This window comes from Rhinatrema bivittatum, chromosome 2, assembly GCF_901001135.1.
Source record: "Rhinatrema bivittatum chromosome 2, aRhiBiv1.1, whole genome shotgun sequence".
Classification (NCBI taxonomy): Eukaryota; Metazoa; Chordata; class Amphibia; order Gymnophiona; family Rhinatrematidae; genus Rhinatrema; species Rhinatrema bivittatum.
The window spans coordinates 247,798,937-247,824,250 of NC_042616.1; the positions used below are offsets into that span (position 1 = coordinate 247,798,937).

Consider the following 25,314-nt stretch of genomic DNA (forward strand, 5'->3'; position numbering starts at 1 on the left):
AGCTAATCTCGTACACACAACAAAAGAATCCCAAGCACACGACATCTTAATGAAGGAAAGCCTTTTATTTAAAGGCCAGAAAATCATACAAATCTCACAAGGAACAATTAGTAGAACAATCATGTACTAACCAAAAAAATACCTCTCTTTCTTCTTTTACTTATGCATTTAAGATACTTTTTTCTGCCCATAAGAGACCAACCATGCTGGGCAGATTACAATAAAAAATAATAAAATTAACAAACATGACAACATAATAAAAATAGCAAAATACAGATAAACATATCCAATGAAAATAAAAATTTACTGCATTACATTTAAGCCTGACCTCCTACTCTTCCATGAGATTAAAAGCCTCCTGGTACAAAAATGCCTTTAACTACTTCCAAAATAAAACAAAATCTGAAAGACAGCACAGATTCAATAGTAAGGCATTCCATAGCATTGATCCTTTTACTGAGTAGGCTCTGCAATGAGCTTCATGTAAACAGGCCTGTTTCACTGATGGTGCAACAAGAAAGCTCATATCAGGAGAACAAAAACTGCATGTCTTACTTCATAAATAAATCAGCCAAATATAAAAGGGCATTAAGATCCAAAGATTTATAAGCCAAAACCTGAACTTTAAATTTTATCCGTTGTACTACTGGTAACCAATGCAATTGCTGAAGCAAGGTGATCACCTATTCCAATGTTGATCCTCCCAAAATAAGTCTGGCAGAAGAATTGTGCAACACCTGCAATGCCCTAATTTGGGACTGAGGCAGTCCCACACAAACGGGCCAATTCAGTAAAGTCCGTGAGAGAGCGGGTGAACGCCCGCTCTCCTGTGTGCATGATTCTGTATTTAAATGAGGCCCAGTGGTAAAAACGGGCAAAAGGAGGCGCTAGGGACACTAGCGTTCCCTAGCGCCTCCTTTTGGACCAGAGTGGCAGCTGTCAGTGGGTTTGACAGCCAATGCTCAATTTTGCCGGCGTCAGTTCTCGAGCCCGCTGACAGCCACGGGCTCAGAAACTGACGCCAGCAAAATTGAGCGTCCTGTTTTCGACCCGACAGCCGCCGGCCAACTTCAAATTTTTTTTAAATTTTTTTTTTACTTTTGGAAAGTTTCGGGACCTCCGACTTAGTATCGCCATGATATTAAGTCGGAGGGTGCACAGAAAAGCAGATTACTGCTTTTCTGTGCACTTTCCCAGTGCCCGAAGAAATTAGCGCCTACCTTTGGGTAGGCGCTAATTTCTGAAAGTAAAATGTGCGGCTTGGCTGCACATTTTACTTTCTGTATCGCGCGGGAATACCTAATAGGGCCATCAACATGCATTTGCATGTTGCGGGCGCTATTAGGTTCAGCGGATTGGACGCATGTTTTCCGCCCCTTACTGAATAAGGTGTAAGGGAAAACGCGCGTCCAGTGGCGGGTTAACAGTGCGCTCCGTTGGAGCGCACTGTACCGTATCGGCCTGAAAGGGAGTTGCAGTAGCAAAGAGAAGTTAGCAGAAAAGTCATTATGCATCAAAATATTTTATATGTCATAACATTCTCAATTTTAAAAAATCCAGATCTTAATATTGAACTAATCTGTGATTTAAAAGAGATACACAAGTCAAGTTGACTGCCCAAGTTTCTAATAGAATCAGAAAATGTTACTGGAATACCATCACTTGACAAACTAGAGCCATCAAAACTAGGTGGCGAGCCAAACATGGTAAACCATACAGCCTCTGTCTGAGCAAGATTTAACAGCAAATTATTACTAATCATCCATTTCTTTATACCTGTTATACAATGTTTGGCCAAATCCAATATATAAATCAAACTATTCTGAACTGGGAAAAACATTTCATATCGCCCGCAGAAATTTTAAAACTACTTGATTGTAAAATAGAACATAATTGGCGCAAATAAATACTAAATAAAGGAGACAACAGAACACAGCCCTGAAGAACACCAGATTCTGTGGTATATCAAACAGAGTACTCCCAACAAGCATTACCCATTGTTTCCTGTCAGACAAATATAACTCAAAGATCCCCAAGGCCTACACAGAGCATTTGGTTTATCCCCAAGGCCTGCATGGAACATTTGGTTTAATCTCTGCTAGGTGTTCGGTCAGTGGGGTGCAGTCATTTGGCTGGTTTGCTTGGAGACCTGGCTTCAGACTAAGACCTGAGATGGAGGATCACACTGGAATGGTGATAGCCACTACTGGTTTAGCCTGTACTGCTGCTCCATTGTTGGCTGGCTTGTTGATATCATTTCCTCCATGTCTGGTTCACTAAACACCAGTTCCTGCAGACGTGTTGGTGTGGCCTGTGTGTTGTGCATCTGCCTGGGATCTAAATCATATTACTGTTTTAGCAGTAGCTGTAAAGATTATGTCAGAAGGCACCGAAACCTCACAATTATGCATCAAGGGGTAGCTTGATTAGAGGCACATAACACTTTATGTGGGAGTCTTAGGTGGGTATAAAAATAAGCTTTATGCCCAATTCACAAGGACGGTAACTTTCAAAGTGGCACTCGGGTGCACATGTACACACATTTGTCGGCCCGCATCCAGGGACAGGGCTATTTTATAACATGTGCGCGCATGTTATAAAATAACCCGGCCATGTGCATGTGTGCCCAATTTAAAGTGGACACGTGTCTGTGAGCATAAATCCTACTTCTATCGTCTAAGTGAGGAGATTTTAAAAAGGACGTGAGCCAACGCCATTGTCACTAAAACCAGCTCATTCCCAGTTTGCCCAGTTAAGGGACAGGTCTTCCAAACCACCCTAGTTTAATAGCCTTCTTTACCCCTTGTTATCTCCCATCTTTAAAACCCCACTAATTTGCCTAGATAGATTTTTTTTAATCACTTACACGTCACCCGCAGCAGAAGTAAAGTTACGTGGCAGGGGATCCCGGTGCACACCAGTGCGCGTAAGTATTTACGCACAAATTTCAGGTTAAAATCCCGGAACGCCCATATCCTACCCAGACCACGCCCCGCCCCTTTTTGAAAACCTTTCATTTGTGCGCACAGCAGCATGTACGCACGTGTATCCGAGCGGCTTTTAAAATCCACTCAGCGCACGGTGGCCCAATATATTCGCACAGCCCCTGATGCGCACTTTGGGCTTTTAAAATTCACCTTTAAAAGTGCATGGTGGGTGCAAAAGCAAAGCTGCATGGCAGGGTTCAAACACTTGCAGATCCTTGACAACACAGTAGCATAACTGCACATCCTGTTTCCTGGCCCTCATTACTGGACGAACATATAAAAGTTTGCTTTGCATTATCCTCAGCGTCAGTGCTGAGAGGAAGGAGGACAACAAATGGCCATTTTATAAATGACTGGACAGAGATTCCAGGTGAGAGTGTGAAAAGTCAAATTTTACTTCTCGATCCTTTGATCTCTTTGGCCCAGTCACAGCACTCCATTTCAGGTTGTTATTTATAAAACCAAAAATAAGCATCGCAAGTTTATTTTGCAATCATCTACGCAAGAGTTTTCAAATCAGACAGCGCCTGCCCTAACTTTTGCTAAGGACACTAGGGGTTCACTTACTATTTCACACACACTGGTTCTGAATTAGTCTTATTGTGCCTGCTTTGTAAATTATTGCGTCAAACACAGAATTCATTTTTACCCTTTTTATTGCATTAGAAAAGGCTGAGTTCAGTTAAACAAGGGTATCAAGGTAACAGCTTGTAATTCTCATCCTTATACTTGCGGTTAACAAACTGTTTTTTGCAGCACTGTAGGTCCATCCTTGGTGTGAAGGAAGACCAATCTTATCACATTTCCCAGATGGGTGTGATAAAATATCAAGGGCATGTCATCAAATCTTTTTAAATTTAAAATGTCCTCAGTGGATCTAATAAAAAATTATCTATGTATATTAGAAAACAGTATAGAACTGAAATGGTATCATATAAAATGGTGTGGATGCAGTATAGAATATCAGTATTGGCGCATATTATAATCATTTACCAACCTATACAGTTCCTATTTTATTGTAATCAAACAATATAATTAAAAACTTGGAAAACAGCACCCAAGAGGTCACTAAGCTGGCACCTGTGACAGCTCAGCGTGCCTACCTCGAGAGAACTGCCAGCCAAAGCTTTCATGAATGCTCTTGCATCAATTCATTCACATGGAACAAATGTCTGCACAAAGCTGCTACACTTGATGTGCTTGTATAGACGAAGTGCTTTTATTCATTTCAACAAAAAACCAGAACCAAATTAAGAGGCATTTTATCTTGTATGACAAGAGGCAGAGAAGTGCTGTCAACCTCTGATAGGGCCAACTACATTTAGAATGGGCCAATCAGAGGCAAGTATCCTACAGAGAATCTTTAGATCACAATAAAGTACCTCAAAAGAAACTTCACTTATCAATGTCATTCATTGTCCTTATGGGTTTAATGTGAATCAGAATGACCAAAGGAATGCTGAAAACATGAATGATTGCTTTCGTCAGGGAAGGATCAAAGTGTCTCCAGTAGCTCATTAGGTTGAGTGGCACCATGAGTTTTAAGACCTTGTATTCAATTGTGATTGACTATGTTTGCTCCCCAGTTTGGAGAGGCAATTTTGATCAATTTCTACTCAGGAGAGAACAAAAGTAGATTTACATTTTATACACTGTGGCACCACATGGTTTAAATAATAAAATGAAATAGGAAAATGTGGTTCTTACCTGCTAATTTTCATTCCTGTAGTACCACAGATCAGTCCAGACTCCTGGATTTTGGAACCCTGCCAGCAGGTGGAGACAGACAAAGTTTCACGGATGCTGTACTTATCATACGGCACCTACAGTCCCTCAGTATTGACCTGTATCCAAGCCAAGATGAGAATCCAAACTTAAGCCCTAATTTTACATCCCAACGAACAGAAGACTGGTGATGTAACCAACTGAAAACTGATTCATAAAGAAGATAAAGAACAATCCATAAAGCATGGTAGAACATAAAGAAGATAAAGAACAATCCATAAAGCCAGAGAAACCTGCGGTCCCAAAACACAGGCCTGCTTGCTATCCCCCACACAAAACTAGCCCGCCTTACCTCCACCAGACAACGTACCTTCTCAGTAGCTGGCCCCACCCTCTGGAACAAGATACCCTCCCAACTCAGACTGGAACCCTCCACCCAATCGTTTAAAAAACAATTAAAGACATGGCTATTCCACAAAGCCTACCAATACACAGGCTAACCCCCCCCCCCCCATCCCTCCCCCCCGTACCTCCCTTAAGACTCCCTAATCACAAGATATATATTGTTTACATGCCACACTGTGTATTCTATTCCGTCTCATGCCACCTGTATATATTATATCTTAGTTTTTTGTATATATTTTATCTTAGTTTATTTTTTAAGAAGCCCCCCTAACCCAGTTCATTTTCTGACTCCCTCAACTTCCTATGCCTAATTTATATGCTTACTCTTTGTTCTATGTTGTTCCATTAAGGTTTAAGGTTACAATGTAAAATAGTATGACACCCCTGTCATGCTATCACACCTGTTATAATGTGAACCGATGTGATGTACTCCAACGAATGTCGGTATATAAAAGCTAATAAAATAAATGGTACTCTGCAATAACTCTGCAACATATACACAGCAGAACAAGTGGAAGACTCTCCCTTCCTCAATACTGAGTGGGTCTTTGGACTGATCTGTGGTACTAAAGGAATGAAAATTAGCAGGTAAGAACCAAATTTTCCTCTCCCTGTACATACCCAGATCAGTCCAGACTCCTGGGATGTACCTAAGCACCCCTAAACTGGGTGGGACCCCAAGAGTCCCACTTGCAGGACACTCTCACCAAAACTCCCTGAGATCAGAGCCCCGTCATCCAAGCGATAGTGTCTGGCAAAATTGTGTAGCGACTTCCAAGTCACTGCCCTGCAAATTTCCTGTGGAGATACTTATTGCGTCTTGGACCAGGAAGCCGTTTGAGCATGTGTCGCATGTGCCCTCAACCATTCAGACACCAGCCGACCCGAAGATATGTATGCCAAACCAATTGCCTCTTTAAGCCAACGCGTTACTGTAGCTTTAGACGCTTGACACCTCTTCTTTGGCCCATTGTAGAGAATGAAGAGGTGATCTGACCTTCGAAAATCATTCGTAACCTTCAGATAACGCAAAAATGCCCTCCTGACATCCAACAGTTTAAGCTCTCTTGCATGAAATGAAGAGGAGTTCAAATCCAGAAACGCTGGAAGCGCCACGGTCTGATTGACATGAAACAATAAGACAACTTTGGGCAGAAAAGAAGGTACCATATGCAATGACATCCCTGATTCTGAAATCTGAAGAAAAGGATCTAGACATAAAGCCTGGATCTCTGAAATCCTCCTGGCAAAGTATATAGCAACCAGGAAGAACACCTTGAGCGAAAACTCCTTCAAAGATGCCCTTCTGAGTGGCTCAAAAGCAGCCTCACACAATCCCTTAAGGACCAGATTAAGGTTCCAGGATGAACACGTTTTCCTAACCGGAGGCCACAAATTCTTTGCCCCCTTCAGGAAATGTACCACATCTGGATGCACCAACGAGAATGGCTCCGCAGGTTACCTCAAACAGCTCAAACCTGCCACCTGCACTCTCAGAGAGTTATATGCCAGACCCTTGACCAAACTTCTCTGAAGGAAGGTCAAAATATGCCAGAATTGAGCATCTAGCACATGCACTCCATTGGCACTATACCAGGAGTCAAAGACCTTCTAAACATGTACATAAGCCAATGACGCGGAAGACCGCCTGGCCTGCAACAATGTGGTAATGAACAGCTCAGGATAACACTTCTTTCTCAGCCGTCTCTTCTCAAAGGCCAGTCCGCGAGACAAAAGCGATCCACCTGATCCGAAGAAACTGGACTTTGGTGGAGAAGATTCAACAAATGACTGAACTACAGAGGCCCATCTATGGCCTTGCTTACCAGACCTGCAAACCATGGGCAATGAGGCCACTCTGGAGCTACCAGAATCACACCGCCTGAATGTTTCTCTATGCACCATATCATCTTGCCCACTAGCGGCCAAGGAGGAAACACATACAGCAGTATTCCCTGGGGCTAATGAAGCGCCAGGGCATCGACACCCTCCACCCCCTGCCCAGTGCTCTCTTCTCCTGCTGAAGAAATGGGAAGCCTTGGCATTCCATCTTTTCGCCATCAAGTCCAGGTGGGGAACCTCCCCATCTGTCACAAATTAGACTCATAGCCCTTTCCGACAACTCCCATTCCCCAAGGGTGATGCATATAGGGAAAAATAACCCATGCTATAATTACACGATGTTGGGTTCCATATTAGGTGCTACAACCCAAGAAAGAGATCTAGGTGTCATAGTGGATAACACATTGAAATCGTCGGTTCAGTGTACTGCGGCAGTCAAAAAAGCAAACAGAATGTTGGGAATTATTAGAAAAGGAATGATGAATAAAACGGAAAATGTCATAATGCCTCTGTATCGCTCCATGGTGAGACCGCACTTTGAATACTGTGTACAATTCTGGTCGCCGCATCTCAAAAAAGATATAATTGCGATGGAGAAGGTACAGAGAAGGGCTACCAAAATGATAAGGGGAATGGAACAACTCCCCTATGAGGAAAGACTAAAGAGGTTAGGACTTTTCAGCTTGGAGAAGAGACGACTGAGGGGGGATATGATAGAGGTGTTTAAAATCATGAGAGGTCTAGAACGGGTAGATGTGAATCGGTTATTTACTCTTTCGGATAGTAGAAAGACTAGGGGACACTCCATGAAGTTAGCATGGGGCACATTTAAAACTAATCGGAGAAAGTTCTTTTTTACTCAACGCACAATTAAACTCTGGAATTTGTTGCCAGAGAATGTGGTTCGTGCAGTTAGTATAGCTGTGTTTAAAAAAGGATTGGATAAGTTCTTGGAGGAGAAGTCCATTACCTGCTATTAAGTTCACTTAGAGAATAGCCACTGCCATTAGCAATGGTTACATGGAATAGACTTAGTTTTTGCGTACTTGCCAGGTTCTTATGGCCTGGATTGGCCACTGTTGGAAACAGGATGCTGGGCTTGATGGACCCTTGGTCTGACTCCGTATGGCATTTTCTTATGTTCTTATGTTCTTGCAACTGAGAAATTCCGCCTGAACATTGTTCACCCCAGCAATGTGAGATGCCACTATTTGCTCCAAGTGCTGCTCCGCCCAGAATATCAATTCCTAACCTTCTGAGCCACTGCCCGACTATTTTACCCTCTTGTCGGTTGATGTAAGCCACTGTTATCCCGTTGTCCAACAAAACTCTGACCGAACACCTGCGTATCAAAGGCAGAAGAACAAGAAAAGTGAGCTTGACTGCTCTGGTCTTTAATCGATTAATAGACCAACCAGCCTCTTTCTTCGACCACTGACCCTGTGCCGACCAATCCAGACATACCACTCCCAACCCAAAAGACTGACATCAGAACTAGCTAGCACCCAATCTGGAACTTCCAGCTCTACTCCATGTTCCACATTGGCATGCAGAAGCCACCATGAAAGGCTTTCCTTACCTTCTCCCTCGAGTGGGAAAGGAAAATGAAACTCCTCTGATAACAGATTCCACTTGGACAGGAGAGCTCTCTGGAGAGGCCACATGTGAGCAAAAGCCCAAGGGACCAATGCCGATGTCAACGCCATGGAGCCCAGGACCTGCAAATAGTCTCATGCTTTGGGAATCTGCAGACCCAGCAAGTGCCGGACCTGCCCCTGCAATTTCAAGATCCTCTCCTCCTCCTGTGTGTCAATCCGAGCACCTAGATAACTCCAGGGACTGACATGGAATGAGGTGACTTCGCCAAGTTCACTACCCAGCCCAACAACCACAAATGACATAGCACCTTCTGTACCGATTGCTGGCAGAGATCCTCGGACTTCACGTGGATCAGCCAATCATCCAGATACGGATGCATCAGCACCCCTTCCTTTCATAAGCCTGCCACCACTACCACCATTAGCTTGGTAAATGTGCATCGCACTGTTGCCAGACCAAACAGAAGTGCCCGAAACTGGAAATGCTCTCCTAAAATTATAAAGCGAAGAAACCTCTGGTGCTCTTGCCTGATGGCTATATGGAGATAAGCCTCCAAGAGATCTAATGATGCCAGAAACTCTTCCTTTCATACTGTTAGGATCACCAACCGCAAAGTATCCATGTGAAACCACAGCACCTTGAGGGCCATGTTCACACTTTTCAGGTCTAGAATTGGATGAAAGGAACCCTCCTTCTTTGGCACTACAAAGTAAATGGAGTACCTTCTGGTCCGCTGCTCTCTTCACAGAACTAGCACTATGGCTCCCAACCATTTGAGGCGATCCACAGTATTTTGGACCGCTACGCACTTGGCGACAGGACCGCAAGGGGACACTAGAAAGGCATCCTGAATGGGACGAGCAAATTCTAATGTGTAGCCGTCTTTTATCACATTGGTCTGAGGTAATCTTGGCCCACGCCTTGAAAAAGAGCATAAGACGCCCCCCACCCCCACCCCGACAACCAGCACCAAAGAGTGGACCAGCCTCACTTCATTCACTTCACCCACATTTTCTCTGGATGGCCTCCTGCCACCCCGAAAGGACTGACCCCTAAACCTGAGATCTTCCTGCAGGCTGCCTTTGAGGCCCACCGGATCCCTTAGATTGGCAAAATCTCCGCCTGTCTCGGAACCTAGACTGAGACAATTAACTGTCTCTTCCTTTAGGCTTGTCCTGTGGCAACTTATGCACCTTAGACTCCCCAAGGCTCTTCTGTTTTAGATACTCACCAAACAATAACTTGCCCTTGATAGGCAAAGCTTCCAACTGAGCTTTGGAGCACATGTCTGCTAACCAATTTCTCAACCAAAGCATTCTTCTGGCAGACACCGCCAACATCATAATCTTGGAGGAGGCTCTAATAAGATTATAAAAGGCAACTGCTCTGTAAGCCACCATAGTCTCTAGCTGTTCAGCTTCGCTGCCACTGCTCCTAATGTAGCTGCATCTCCTGCAATTGCTGAACCCAATAGTAACAGGTGGGTAAGAGAAAAAGATAAAAAAAAAAAAAAAGATAAAGTGCGTAGCTTGCTGGGCAGACTGGATGGGCTGTTCGGTCTTCTTCTGCCGTCATTTCTATGTTTCTATGAACCCAGCGTAAACAGACCCTCTGCATAAGACTACTACATACTGCTGTCCTAATAGCCAAAGACAAAACCTCAAAAATTCTCTTGAGATGGAGCTCCAGCTTACGATCTTGTACATCCCTCAGCAATGCCGAACCCACTACCGGAATGGTAGTCTTTTTCGTGACTGTTGAGACTGAGACATCAACCTTTGGAATAGCTAAAATCTCCAAGTTCTCCTCTGGTAACGGATAAAGTTTGGATATAGCTCTACCAACCCGAAAGCCGGATTCTGGAGTGTTCCACTCAGGATCCACTAGCTTCTTAGCAGACTTGTGGAAAGGAGAAGCCTTAGCCGGGGCATGCAACCCATCCAGGAGGAGAACCGCACCCTCATGTCCTACTGTGGATTGGTAACAGGCTAAAGGATAGAAAACAGAGTAGGACTGGATGGTCTTTTCTCTCAATAGAGAAAGATAAAAAGTGGAGTGCCCAGGGATCTATACTGGAATTGGTGCTTTTCAATATATTTATAAATGATGTGGAAAAGAGAGTGAAGAGTGAGGTGATCAAATTCACATATGACACAAAATTGTTCAAAGTTGTCAAATCAGTAGTCGTTTGTGAGGAATAAGCAGGAGAACCTGTGAGACTTGGAGTTGGATATCTAAATGGCAGCTGAAATTTGCTGTGGACAAGTGCAAAGTGAAACACATAGAGAAGTATAATTCAAATAATAGTTCATATTCATTGTCATCACCCAGAAAAAGGATCTTTGACTCATTATGGACAATACTTTGAAATCATCGGCTAGTGTGCAGCTATGGTCAAAAAAGCAAACAGAATGTTAAGTATTAGGAAAGGAATGGAAAAAATACTGCCTCTGCATCAATCCATGGTACAACTGCACTTTGAGTACTGTGAACAGTTCTAGTCACCCTATCTCAAAAAAGATATAGTAGAGCTAAAATAGATACAGAGAAAGACAAACAAAATGATAAAAGGAATGAAATGACTCTCCTATGAGGTGAGGTTAGGGCTCTTCAGCCTAGAGAAGAGATGTCTGAGAAGAAATGTAATAGAGCTCTACAAAATCATGAGTGGGGTAGAATAGGTAAACAGGGAATAATTGTTTACCCTTTCAAATAGTACTAGGACCCTTCTTCTCCATGAAGTTAATAGGTAGCACATTTAAAACACAATCAGAGAAAGAATGTTTTCATTCAGTACACAAACTATGGAATTTGTTACCAGAGGGCATGGTGAAAACAGTTAGCATAGCTGGGATCAAAAAGAATTTGGACAAGTTCCTGGAGGAAAATTCCATTACCAATTATTTGCCATGTAGACTTGGAAAAACCACTACTTATCCCTGGTTATGAATAAGAAGGCCTGGATCTACTGCTTGAGATCCTACTGGGTACTTGTGACCTGGATTGACCACTGTCGAAGACAAAATCCTGGGCTTGAGGGACTCTTGGTCTGACCCAATATGGCATATCTTATGTTCTTATGTAACCAATCACTTTCAAAAGACATACTAAGTGAATTGGCCCTACTTCTGTTAAATTGTACTGATTCATATGATAACTAGATAAATTCAGTAGTTCCTGTTGGTTTTCTCTGCTTGGTAGTGCATTTCAAAGCACAAACCCAGCCATTACCACTAGAAAGCTGTTAAAACTACTCTAGCACAAAATTGTGAAAAGGCACAGATGTGGGGAAGGGTATAAAAATTACAAAATCCTTGCATATCTCTTGGAGCATGGTCAAGATGATTATTAACAAGTGGAAGATATATAGCACTACCAAGACCCTTCTCTAGATCAGGCTCTCTCTCCAAAGTGGATGACCAAACAAGATCAGGGAGACAGCCAGCAGGCCAATGGCAACTTTAAATGAGCTATAGGCTTCCATGGCCAAGACTGGTCAAAGAGTGCATGAGACAACAGTACCCCAAGCATTCCACAAATCTGGCCTGTTTGGTAGAGTGGCAAGAAGGAAGCCATCACTCAGAAAAGTCGTACTTGAAACCTGTTTGAAGTATGCAAAAGAAAAACTCGGGATACTGTAGCTATGTAGCAAAATATTTTATAATCTAATGAAACTAAAATAGAACTTTTTGGCCTAAATGCAAAGTGTTACAGGTAAGTGCAAACCCAACCCAACCCATCACTCAGAAAACACCATTTCTGCTGTGAAGCTTGATTGTGGCAGCATCATGTTACAGGAATGTTTCTCATCAGCAGAGACCAGGGCATATGTCAGGACAGAAGGGACAATGAATAGAGAAAAGTAGAGAAAAGTCTTTGATGAAAGCCGTTGTCCTCTGTTTGAAAGCTGCAACTGGGTTGGAAGTTCACATTTCAGTATGACAACAACCCAAAGCACATAGACAAAGCTACACTGGAGTAGCTAAGGAACTAAAAAGTAAATATCCTAGAGTGGGGCAGTCAAAGCCCCAACCCTCAATCCAATAAAAACATCTGTGGCATGACTTGAAGACTGCAGTCCAACAATGTTCCCAAAGGAACCTGACACAGCTTTAACAATTTTGTAAAGAATGGCTTAATATTGACATATATAGGTGTGCAAAGCTGGTGGAGAGACCTATTCCAACAGATTCATAGCTGTAATTGCTGCCAAAAGGTGTTTATACCAAGTATCCACTCAGGGGGTTGGAGACTTATCCAATTGTTGGATTTCAGTTTAATGTTTTGAAAGATGTGTAGCATTTTAAGAAAACATGAGTGATCAGACAAATGCGTTTAAAATTAAATTATGATGCATCACAGAATACCACAATCATTAAACAAACCATAGCAATAAGGGACATAATAAAATTATCCTGTTCAAACGTTTGCATACCATGATTTTGGGGCGGGACTATATAGCCGTGATGTCAGCTTTTGCTCCATCTCCATTTGTTGGCAGAGTTGCATAACCCACTCAATGGGATTGACCTACCTGAATGCTTAGGAACTCAATTTATTGACCAACCTGAAGATAAAGGAGAAGTTTTACAAAGAAATTCAATATGCCTTACAGGTTTAAAATATGCTTCGGCCCAGAGTGATTACTTTTAATGTTGGACCAGTAAATAATTGAGTCCAGTTGGCTAGGGCAATGAGCTGAGGCTCATTGCCCTAGCCAATGAGATGAGGTTCAGGCTGAGGTTCAGGCTGCAACTACTGCTGGGCCTTCGACTAACATCTTTTCCCCTGCAGATCTCTAGCAGGCAGCTGTTGCTGCTAAAGAATGGAAGGAACTCAATATGGTTGAAAAGGGAAGAAGGAATGTCTATGAAAGAACAGATGCTTGTAGGAGAAGTACTGTCATTGGGCTGGGGCCAGCTGACAACTGTAGGATGGACTAATGCTCTTTAATCAGAATCACAGTGTTCTTTACCTTATGCCAAATTGTCCCCTGTAGAGAGTACATCCATCAGACGGTCATGCATGTTTCACGAAGGCCACGCACTCTCAACTATGCAAGCCTTTGAGCCCCATTGAAGCAGCCAAATTCCTGGCCATGGTATCTAAAGCTTCATACACAGAGCAGATCATATGCATTTCACATTCCTCTATGTCCTCCAACACTCAATGAAAATCTACAAGTGTTGGATCTGACAATTCTGTCAAAGACTTCAACTTCTGAAAGCATTTATGCAAATACTGAACCATGTACAGCTGATGAGCTGCGATCCAAGCACTAAGCATGAATCCCCTGAAGACCTTTTTTCCCCCAAACGTATCCAACATCAACATCATCATCACCTATTTTATATCATGTTTATCCAGCACCTTAGGGTCCTTTCCTGGAAGCATGTTAGAATAATCATGCATGCACTTCGCTACTTCAATGATGATTCCATCACTACTGAGTGGTGCAGCATCAGGACAACAACAAATCCTGAGGAGGCCTGCACCCTACACTTTAGGTCAAGCTTTCGGGCCACCATAAGGCATGATTTCTGGTAAGGGAACAAAGAAAGACTCATGAGGCAATGCATGAACAGGAACTCCCAAACATGCTCAGTAACATGTTTACTGAGCTCTGAGAACCGGGTCTATGTCAGTGCCATCCGATGATGTCACCCATGTGTTATGGTTAATTCAAGCCTGCTTGTCAACAGAGAATGAGGTTTACATTATGAAACTGGAGACACTGTTGCTACCATGCATCAGCCAAGTATGTCCATTCTCATGAAAAACATTGTAAATGTGTATTCTTAAAGGAGCACTTCATGTTAAAAAATAGCCTACTTAGGTTGGCTCTTTGGCCCAGTCACAGCACTGTGGTACAAGAGTAAGTCATCAGGATGATTATACTACAGTACCTGGAAGGCAGAAAAGGTAAAATTTTGTTTGCAAAAGGTACAAATCACACCATTTACTCTTTATCTTTTTTCTTTATGAAATAAATCATAGGAAATAAGTCTCTCCAGTGCAGCACTTTGCTGGAGTGGTAGAAATCTTCAATATCCTTCACTCATGGCCCCAAGTCCAAGGCAGGAGGGGTCTTCCCTGATATCTTCCAGTCAGGACTCCCTCACGTCACACACTTTCCTGTTACCAATGGCAACAAGCAGCATAACATGTAGGGCCCGTACTATCCAGCATTATCGTGTCAAGGTTATTTGTGAAATGGAAAAGTCAACTGTCACATATAAACATACTGATTTACAGCAGCAATAAAAAGGTAAAACTTCTACCTAAACCATGTTAAGAACCTAACCCAAAATAGCTACATAATACAACATAGCTTGAATGACAAAACAAGCCACTCAGTGCATCCTTGGCAACCCACACTGCTCTAGTTCTGAGAAAAGGGAAGACCTTTGCATGCAGACAGCATGGACAACTACTTCAGTTCCACGTTGCAATTGCTGCTGGATATGTACATGACTTTTTTCCCCATGATTCAGATACCGTTTCAGAATGCAGAATACAACCACATATGGAGGTTAACAATCTCCAAGTTCTAAGCAGAAAAAGAGAGGAAGAAAGGGAGGTTATCAAATTTGCGGATGATACAAAATTATTCAGAGTAGTTAAATCACAAGCGGATTGTGATACATTACAGGAGGACCTTGCAAGACTGGAAGATTGGGCATCCAAATGGCAGATGAAATTTAATGTGGAAAAGTGCAAGGTGTTGCATATAGGGAAAAATAACCCTTGCTGTAGTTACGATGTTAGGTTCCATATTAGGAGCTACCACCCAGGAAAAAGATCTAGGCATCATAGTGGATAATACTTTAAAATCGTCGGCTCAGTGTGCTGCAGCAGTCAAAAAAGCAAACAGAATGTTAGGAATTATTAGGAAGGGAATAGTTAATAAAACAGAAAATGTCATAATGCCTCTATATCACTTCATGGTGAGACCGCACCTTGAATTCTGTATACAATTCTGGTTGCCGCATCTCAAAAAAGATATAGTTGCGATGGAGAAGGTACAGAGAAGGGCAATCAAAATGATAAAGGGGGTGGAACAGCTCCCCTTTGAGGAAAGGCTGAAGAGGTTAGGGCTGTTCAGCTTGGAGAAGAGATGGTCTTTAAGATCATGAGAGGTTCTGAAAGAGTAGATATGAATTGGTTATTTACACTTTCGAATAATAGAAGGACTAGGGGGCATTCCATGAAGTTAGCAAGTAGCACATTTATGACTAATCGGAGAAAATTCTTTTTCACTCAACGCACAATAAAACTCTGGAATTTGTTGCCAGAAGATGTGGTTAGTGCAGTTAGTGTAGCTGGGTTCAAAAAAGGTTTGGATAAGTTCTTGGAGGAGAAGTCCATTAATGGCTATTAATCAATTTTACTTAGGGAATTGTCTTCTAATTTCAAAAAATAATGAGAACATATTACTGCTCAATTAGCTGCTATTCAGCTTCCTGCACAATTTTAAAAACTTAATGGCCTTCCCAAATTGTTAGTCGCCCTGGCCTTCTTTCCATTCTCAAAATGGGTAAACAGAGCATACCTAATATTTCTGAAAAATTAGGTTTTGTCTGCTTTAAAAATGAAAGAATCCTTTGTTGTGCAAGCACATTTACTGGACCAGGCCGTAAAGGTCCCATATATAAGAGCAGCGTCAGGTCTTGTCCTGTATCAGCTAATGCTGAATAAGATAGTCAGTTAATTACAGATAATGATCAATCTAAATAAATAAGGAAAGATAGATACACTTTTATCTTATTGAAAACCTTTTCCAAGTCCTTCACTAAACAAGCAGAAATGCTAAAGTTGTCTTACTTTCCAAATGTTAACAAGTGCTAGGCATCATATACTAACTCATGCTATATCTCATCTGTGCTATACAGAAAACATATTTCATCTAATACTTTATTCTTGTTTGATTTCTGCCTAATGTGTACCCATTATATAGCCATATGTTCTCATTATTTTTCAAAATTAGAAGACAATGCATTATTGGTATTTTTGGAGGAATTTATGATACTGTGTCTCAGCTGCAAATCATCCAGCAACAATCTGGGGTTTCCACTAAAATTTCACTCACCTCACCCTGGCCACACAAGAATGTAAAAGTCACAGTCAAGGCTTATGTACAAGCAGCTATGCACAAACACCATATTACTGTGAGCTAATAATCAGCGCTAAGCAGGTATAACTTACAAATCGATTTCCCAGGATAGAGCTTGGACTGTTGAGAGCCAGGAATGTTCTTTTCATCTTTTGCTCGAAGATTTTCCAGCTCATGTTTGATGATATATTGGCACTCTGCCATTGTAAGGAAATCAACATGGTCATCTATGAGAGAAAAAAAGAGCATCCGTGAATCTGATTCTTTCAGGACAGGAGCAATAAAAGTTAAGCTGCCACTCACACACAGAGGCACCCATTCTACCACACACACACAAAGCTGCCACTTACCACCGAGGCACCCATTGTACCACATACACACAGCTTCCACACAGGCACCCAGGCACCCATTCTACCACACACACACACAAAGCTGCCACTCAGGCACCTATTCTACCACACACACACACAAAGCTGCCACTCAGGCACCTATTCTACCACACACACACACAAAGCTGCCACTCAGGCACCCAAGCACTCATTCTACCGCACACAAAAGCTCTCACTCACATACCCAGACACCCATTCTACCACACACACACAAAGCTGCCACTCAGGCACCTATTCTACCACACACACACACACACAAAGCTGCCACTCAGGCACCCAAGCACTCATTCTACCGCACACAAAAGCTCTCACTCACATACCCAGGCACCAATTCTACCACACACACACACACAAAGCTGCCACTCACGCACCCAAGCACCCATTCTACCACACACACACACAAAGCTGCCACTCACCACCCAGGCACCCATTCTACCACATACACACAGCTTCCACTCAGGTACCCAGGCACCCATTCTACCACACACACACACAAAGCTGCCACTCACACACAAGCAAGTTTCCCCCATCACGTGGAGCCTCTTCTCATTGTTTGGCCCAACAAGCCTGGCCTGAGCTCTTCAGCCGCTGCCAGCCTGGCCTCCGCCAGCGGCACACAGAGTCTCTCCGCTCTTCAGCAACCACTGGCCTGGCCTCCGGCAGCAGCATGCAACATCTCTCCGCTCTTCAGCCCTGCCAGCCTGGCCTCTGGTGACGGTACGCAGCGTTACTCAGCTATTTATTTATTTATTAAAGACTTTTATATACCGACTTTCTTGATACAAATCAAATCAACTCGGTTTACATCGAACTAAGCAGTAACAGTAACTAACCAATCAACAAGAGACAATTTAAAGGAGCATAAAGTTACATTATAACAAGGATGCCTTAACTGGGAGTAGAAAATAAAGAAGGGAGAATGAAGATAAGTACTATATACAAGGGAGAGAGGCAAGGAGCCGACCTCTTGAAAGTTTGTAAGCATGATAGTTTGTAAGCTATTAACTGCATCGGCCCACCGGGTGATGATCGATCCCCTGATAGGCCAGTCCACCTCCGAGGAGCAGCGAAGCACAACTGGGGCAAGGGGACACCGGGCGCCGCAACACACCTGCCGGTGCTTAGCGACACACCGGCTGAGAATCACTGCTCTAGGGTATACATGTTTAGATCTTTAAGTCTGTCTCCATATGCTTTAGAACAAAGACCACTGATCATTTTAGTAACCACCCTCTGGACCAACTCCAATGGATTTATATCTTTTTGAAGGTGCGGTCTCCACAACTGTACACAATATTCCAAATTCTCATCAGGGACTTATACTGGAGCAATATCACCTCTTTTTCTTCTGCTGACCAGTCCTCTCCCCATGCACCCAGCTTTTGCTATTGACTTATCCTCTTGTTTGGCCACCTTAGAGATAATTAGATAAGATCACTATCAGACCCTGTTCTTCTTTTGTGCTTTGAAGAATGTCACCTCATTATTGTACCTCTCCCTTGGGTTTTTATATCCCAAATGCATTATCTAGATAATTCAGGTCCTTAGTGCCGGTTTACAGAATTTTTCCGAGAAGCATAACACCAAAGAAAATCCTTCCACTACAGGAGTCCGAGAAGCCAAAACCCTTGCTGCATTCAGGAGAAAGTTAGAAACATATATATTCACACTGGCCAATCCTAATGCTTACATCCCCACCTTTGCTTCCTCTGCTTCTCCATTACTCATTGAATTCTGCACCGTTATTTTCATTTGCTTGGTTTATTTTACAAGGACAAACCAAGGGCAATCTAACTAGAGCATAATACTAAATTAGACTGATAAATGGCATCCTGAATAAACTTAGTTTGATTCTAACATTCTTCATGCATATTTCTAATGAATCATTCTTTCTTCATAAGCCTTGTGAACAAAAAAAGTATTTTATCGCTTAAACAGAACTAAATCTGTAGACTGATGGATATCTGTTGGAAGAGTATTCCAAAGGAATGGAATCAGGCAAAAAAAATGCTCAGTGCCATGTTCTAGAAAGTCTAGCCATTTTTAGTAAGTATGTAGGGCCTTGTCCTTGAAAAACTTATGTTATCCACCAACAGCTTAAATTTAGCCTGCCACTGAAATGCAATCCCCTCAATACTGGGCCAATATGGCTTTTTAAATTACTATCTGTTAAAATATGAACTGTGGTATTCTGGATAAGTGAAGTCTATGTTTAGTCTTTGTGGGATGAACCTACTGTATTTAAGAGGCTAGAACAATAATCAAGTCTTTGTTACCATCCCTGCATGAATTACTGTCACCAAATCTGCATTATTCAAATCAGAGCATAAAAACAGATTGCTCAATGAGAACTATCAGCACTCTTGGCAACTTTTGAAACCCAAGTCCAACATGACTCCCAGCTTTTGTACATGGTCTTTAATAGGTAATGTGACCATGACTAAGGACAGTGACAAGCCAAGATCCATAAGAGAAATTTTGTCTACATTCAGGATGTCTGTTTTTGGTAGATTAAGAGCAAGTTTCTCATCATCCAATTCCTAATAGATTCCAGCCCTCTATTAAACATTCTGAAGATTTGGTATCTAAACCTTTCCTTAAATGAAGTTGCCAGTGGAGATAAAAAGCCATCCAGTTATTTCTGCTGGGGCATTTTATAGTGAGGGCAACTTCAAACAGACGGCGCAGCTGCAAAGTCCGTGGATACTTTGAACTCAAGGACCCTGTAGCTAATTTTCAAAGAAAGCTAAACAGGTAATTTCCCTTTTGAAAATCATCTACAGATTAAAAAAAAAATGCCAGTGGTCAAAATGTTGCTGAAAAACCAGTGCACACAGATTTGAAAACCAGATCTAGTTTATTTACCCCACCCCCTGACCCTGTCCCTGGGATTGCCTCCCTTCGATCCTTCTCACAGTATGCGTGCCTTAGAAGTCCGCATGAAGTTTTAAGCCAAACTAAGTGAAACCAAAATAAAAAATGTTTATTTTTGGGGCAGTTTCTAATTGTATTTTAACTCTCTGCTATTCCTATGATGTTTTATTTTTGTATATGCTTTATTGCTGATATGGATGTATTCCTGTGTTTTAAATTATGTATGTACTACTGTTGCTATTTATATTTTGCATATTTTTTATTACATCATAACATACTTTGAGCAGCTTCAGCAGGAAGACGTGATATAAATTAACTGATTAATCATTGATATTAATATTGTCAACAAACAGTGATGGAAAATAAATTGAAGTTTGTGATCATGATCTGAAATCCCACCTGTTAACCCAGTGTTACCAGTCTGGTGGGTGTAACCCTGATCCCAACCATGAATTGAAAAAAAACAAAACAACCACCGAATAAACCTAACAACATTTCTAATCATATTGGAACATTTGTTACATTTCCAGAAATCTTCCATAACTCTCCCCCCCCCCCCCCCCAACCCCCAGTCTGCAATTAAGGTCAAGGAAACCAATCCAGTTTGGTAATATTGGATGCAAGGCAGTTTCATATCCCAATCAAAAATCATAATATATCTCTGCCCACCTCTAAAAACAGATTTATGAAGGGTAATATCCACCAAGAAGAACATGTGAACATTTTCAGACTGCAGAGCTCTAGTAGCCATATTAGCCTTGGAAACAGCTGGAACCTTTGCAGGCAGTGGTAGCTTTGGCTGAACCCACATTAGATGCTGCAGTACATGAGCATCTCTAGACTGACCTGATGCCAGATGTCACGTTTAAACAAGAGTCCTGTCTGTACTGAAAAGGCCAAGTGCATAGGCATCCAGATCATACTTACGTTGGTCCAAGAGACAGTATCTCAGCCTATGGAGAATCAAATAACTCCTAAACACCTTCCCTGGGTAAGGAAAGCATTCATTTTTACCTGCAGTTTTTGGAATAGGGTGAAAGCTAAAGTAGCGGATATTTTGGGCAGACACGCGACTCCTGCCAGTTGACATGCCTCAATGATGACTGGACCCCAGAGCAAACTGTGTGATCATTTGATTCATGTGGTAAGATTCATGATTGCAACACACTGGAAGTCAGCACCGCTACTCTCACATTGGTATAGACAAGTGCACATTATTGCGCTTATTGAAAGGCATTGTCCTACTTGCTTCAGAAGGAGATGTTTTTATATGACAAAATATGGTCTCCTTATTAGCAGTATTTGGAAGCAAGGGATATGGGATCCTTGGGGTGATTTGGACGCCCTTGGAAAGAGCGGGAATGTGATAGTTCTGCGGGATTTCCCTAGCAGTATTCGCACTTGTGTACTAGATAGCTCTCAACATGTATGTTTATCTAACCTCGTGCAACTTAATGGTGCTGTTGGACGTGATATGTTTATGCCTGCTTGTTTTATAAATAGTTAAAAAAAAACCTTGACTAAACAATGAGAGAATGCCAGGCTGTTAATAGCTTTCCACCACCCATCACATTTTCAGGCTTTACTGAGGAACACACATGGGTTATTCTAGAAGTGATGTACCTGGAAAATCTTTGAACTCTTTCCTATTGTTGAATGTGAAGGTCCTCATGGAGCCATCATGGTACTCTTTCACCAGTCCCACAGCTTCAGCTCCCAGCAGCAGCCGCAGCTTAGTTGCGCCAACCAGATAAATGTTGCTCTGTTCAAGTTCATTTCCTGAGAAGGGTTTAATCAACAACTGGGCACCTACAAAGAGTCAACAGAAATAAGGTCTTGCCAAAGAAGTCACTAAAAGCTAGAAATGTTTCTAAATGCTGTTTATTCCATATAGCTTCTGGATCACCTCCTTCAACCTCATTTTTTTTTTTAACTAAAATTCTGCTGAACATTGATACACACACAATTTGCAATGTTGTGGGATACCCTCAGCTCTGCTACAGATGACCTCTTGCCCATGGAAGGGCTATCTCCATCCCCTCATGGTCCTGATCAACCCACAGGAGTGAATAAACACCTCCAAAAGGGTGGCCTATATGTTTCTGTTCATGTTCATTAATGAATGCTTACTAATAAAACTAAAAGTTATTAGTTGCATTACTTAAAAAAAGTAACCTCATTAAAAGCTATTATGACATTCTAAAAAATTCTCAGTAATATCATTAAAAGTCACTGAAAATTCTCAGAAGCCTCACTAAAAGCTACTGTAAAAACAAATGTGAAATCCTTAATGGCTTTTGGTAAGCAGACAGAACATTAGAAAGCTGGGTCATCCATTGACCACAGAACTTCTTCCAAGGTCTTCTGAAACGTTATGGTCATATAATAATCTCCTGAAGAAAACTGGCAACCAAATCACTTTTTATTTTATAGCTGCCAATCTGTGCTACCGAATTTCTGCTACATCAAAGCAGAAGTATATGAAATTATATTTCACAGAAGTATAGTTTTATATTTACTTTATAGATTGTAATACCTTTTCCCTTCAGACTCATCCTCTGTGAAACCTATAAAGCTCATATACTGTAGCATCTCTTTTTTTTGTGGGTCTCTTTAAAGGGTATCAAAATCAGGACCAATGCAACTACTAGAACTCTGCCCTATACTTTAGAAACTGAAATGTATGGGGCTAAACTGGCGCCTCGGTGGTAGTGCCACGTGCTGCCATGTGGCAAACTTTGGTGCAATTCCTGCTTCCTGGGCTGGCAGGGGAGGCCACAGCGGCAGCAGTGTTTCTGACATCGGCAGCACCCAGTAGCCATATTTAGGCCCCATGATTAAAGCATTCTCTAAGGAGCTCTGGTGCAGAGGTCCCAGACAAGGATTTTTGCTGCATTGACTGGGCTAGGTAAGCTGGGAAGAGATATAAAACAAGGGCTCAAAGAGGTTTTCAGAATATCCAAAACCGAATATTCAGATATATTGGCATACTATAGGTGGAAAGCCCAGTAGGAAAGCAGGGGGCAAGAGTGGCACTGTATATATAAAAAATAATATTCAAGCAAGAGAACTGCAGGGCTTATGAGATAAGGAGGCGGCACTGTGAGTTAATCTAGAAAGAGGGAATGGAACATCTTATTTATACTGACATAATACACAGTCCTCTATCATAGATAGAAGTAAAAGACAAATTTAAAGGCTGGATATTTACAAAATTGCTGTGAAAGGGGAGGCGCTATTGCTGAGGATTTCAATCAGCCAAATGTTGATTAGGACATTCCAGCTGCAGTGTCTTCTTCTAGAAGCAGGTAGATCCTGGATTCTCTGCAGGGACAACTGTTCCGTCAAAGGGTAATGGCATCCTCAAGGGGGGGAGGGGGGTGGCAATACTAGACTTACTGTTTGCCAATGGGGACAGTGTTCCGTGTTGTAATGGATGATCCTCTAGGATCCAGTGATCCCCAGACAGTGTGGTTCATTATTAGAGTGCACAAGCGGGGAAGGCACTTTCATAGCCGAGGGTCCTAGATTTCAGGACAATCTACTCCGTTGAAATGGAGGGGAGGTGGTTTCCTCAGAGAGTCATTAGCTGGATGGGAAAATCTAAGAAAAGGAGAGCAGCAGGAAGCAGAATAAAAGTAAAGATTGTAAAGGCAACTAATCGTTTTGTTAGAAAAGTAAATAAAGGTAGAAGCTACTATGGCATGGTTTTCTAAAGAAGTAGCTAAAAAGGTTAGCATTAACAAACCCCAAGAGATCGTAGAAAGAAGACGACAGGCAGCAATATGTCGAAAAGGGTAAGAGTAGCTGGGAAAGCAGTCAGGAGAATGAAAATGAAAATTGAAGAAAAAAATTGCAAATACAGTAAAACGGGGGAGGGGATCCCTAAACTTTTTTTTTTTTTTTTTTAGATATGTTAGCAATAAGAGGAAATACAAAAGTGGCATGATGACACTCAGAAGTGAAGGGGAGGAATATGCAGAGGCTGACAAGGTAAAAAGTAGAATTGCTTAAAGATTTTTCTGTTCTGTGTTCACTGAGAAAGGGCCAGGAATAGGACCAAAGAAAATGGACACAAATAAGACTGGAAGTGAGGTAAACTTATTTTCAAAAAAGAGTGTTTATAAGGAATAAAGCAAATTTTAAAGTAGATAACGTGGAGGGGGTATTCAGGGAACTTAGAGAAATTCTAGCAGCAATGCTGGCTGACTTTTTTCTTTAGAGTCGGGAATAGTTCTGGAGACAGGCAGATATGGTTCCTCTTCACAAAAGTGGAAGGAGGAGGCTGGGAACTACAGGCTGGTTAATCTGACCTCTGTGGTGAGTAAATTAATAGAATCGCTGCTAAAACAGAGGACAGTACTTATTTCTGGAATCCAATAGTTTACAGGCTCTGAGTTTTACCAGAGGTAGATCTTGTCAGGCAAATCTGAACAATTCTTTGACTGGGAGACCAGAGAGTTGGATCAGGGGAGCACGCGAGATGTAGTGTATTTGGATTAAGTAAGGCCTTTGACACAGTTGCACATAGATGTCTTATAAATTAAATTGAGTGCCCTTGGTGTGGGTGCTAAAGTGATAGACTGGTTTAGAAACTGGTTGAGTGGGAAGTGACAAATGGTAGTGATAAAGAGAGCTCAGTTTGAGGAGAGGGACGTTACTAGCAGTGTGCCACAGGGATTGGCTCTTGGACTGGTTCTTTTCAACATTTTTGTTCGTGATTTTGCAGAAGGACTATTGGGAAAAGATTTTCTTTTTATGGATGAAACCAAAATCTGCAACAGGGTAGACAGCCAGGAAGGTACGGAAACCATGTAGAAAGATTTAATGTAGCTTCAGGAATGGTCTATGGTTCAGCAACTCAGATTTAATACTAAAAAATGCAGAGTCAACCATTTGGGCTGCAAAACCCCAAGGGAGGCGTACAGTCTACAGAGTGAAATTTTTCTATGAATGAAACAAGAGTAGCATCTGGGTGTGATCATATATGATGATGTCAAGGTGGCCAAACAAGTGGATGAGGCAATAGCAAAAGCCAAAAAAATGCTTGGGTGCATAGGGAGAGGAATGATCTGCAGAAAAAGAGAGGTGATATTGCCCCTGGTGAGACCTCACTTGGCATACTGGGTACACTTCTGGAGACCAAACTTTTAAAAGGGTATAAAAAAAGGATGGGGGTCAGTCCAGAGGGTGGCTACTTAAATGGTCAGAGATCTTCATTGTAAAGCATATGGGGACAGACTTAAAAGATCTAAACACATACACCCTGGAGGAAAGGTGAGATGGGGGAGATATGATAGAGATATTTAAATACCTCTGAGGGATCAATGCACAGGAGGCAGGTGTCTTTCAATGGAAAGGAGGCTCGGCAATGAGGGTG

General features: G+C 42.0%; 1 protein-coding gene across 2 annotated transcripts in view; it reads right to left on the minus strand.

Annotated features, from left to right (window-relative positions):
• ANO10 (anoctamin 10) overlaps positions 1 to 25,314 on the minus strand; it is a 536,131-nt gene that overhangs the window by 496,187 nt on the left and 14,630 nt on the right. For both annotated transcript variants that reach the window (XM_029589377.1, XM_029589378.1), the window contains exons 3-4: positions 21,558 to 21,743; positions 16,764 to 16,898 (exon numbers count right to left, since the gene is read on the minus strand). In XM_029589377.1, the coding sequence (XP_029445237.1) occupies positions 16,764 to 16,898; positions 21,558 to 21,743 (321 nt within the window). The remainder of the gene's footprint in view (positions 1 to 16,763; positions 16,899 to 21,557; positions 21,744 to 25,314) is intronic.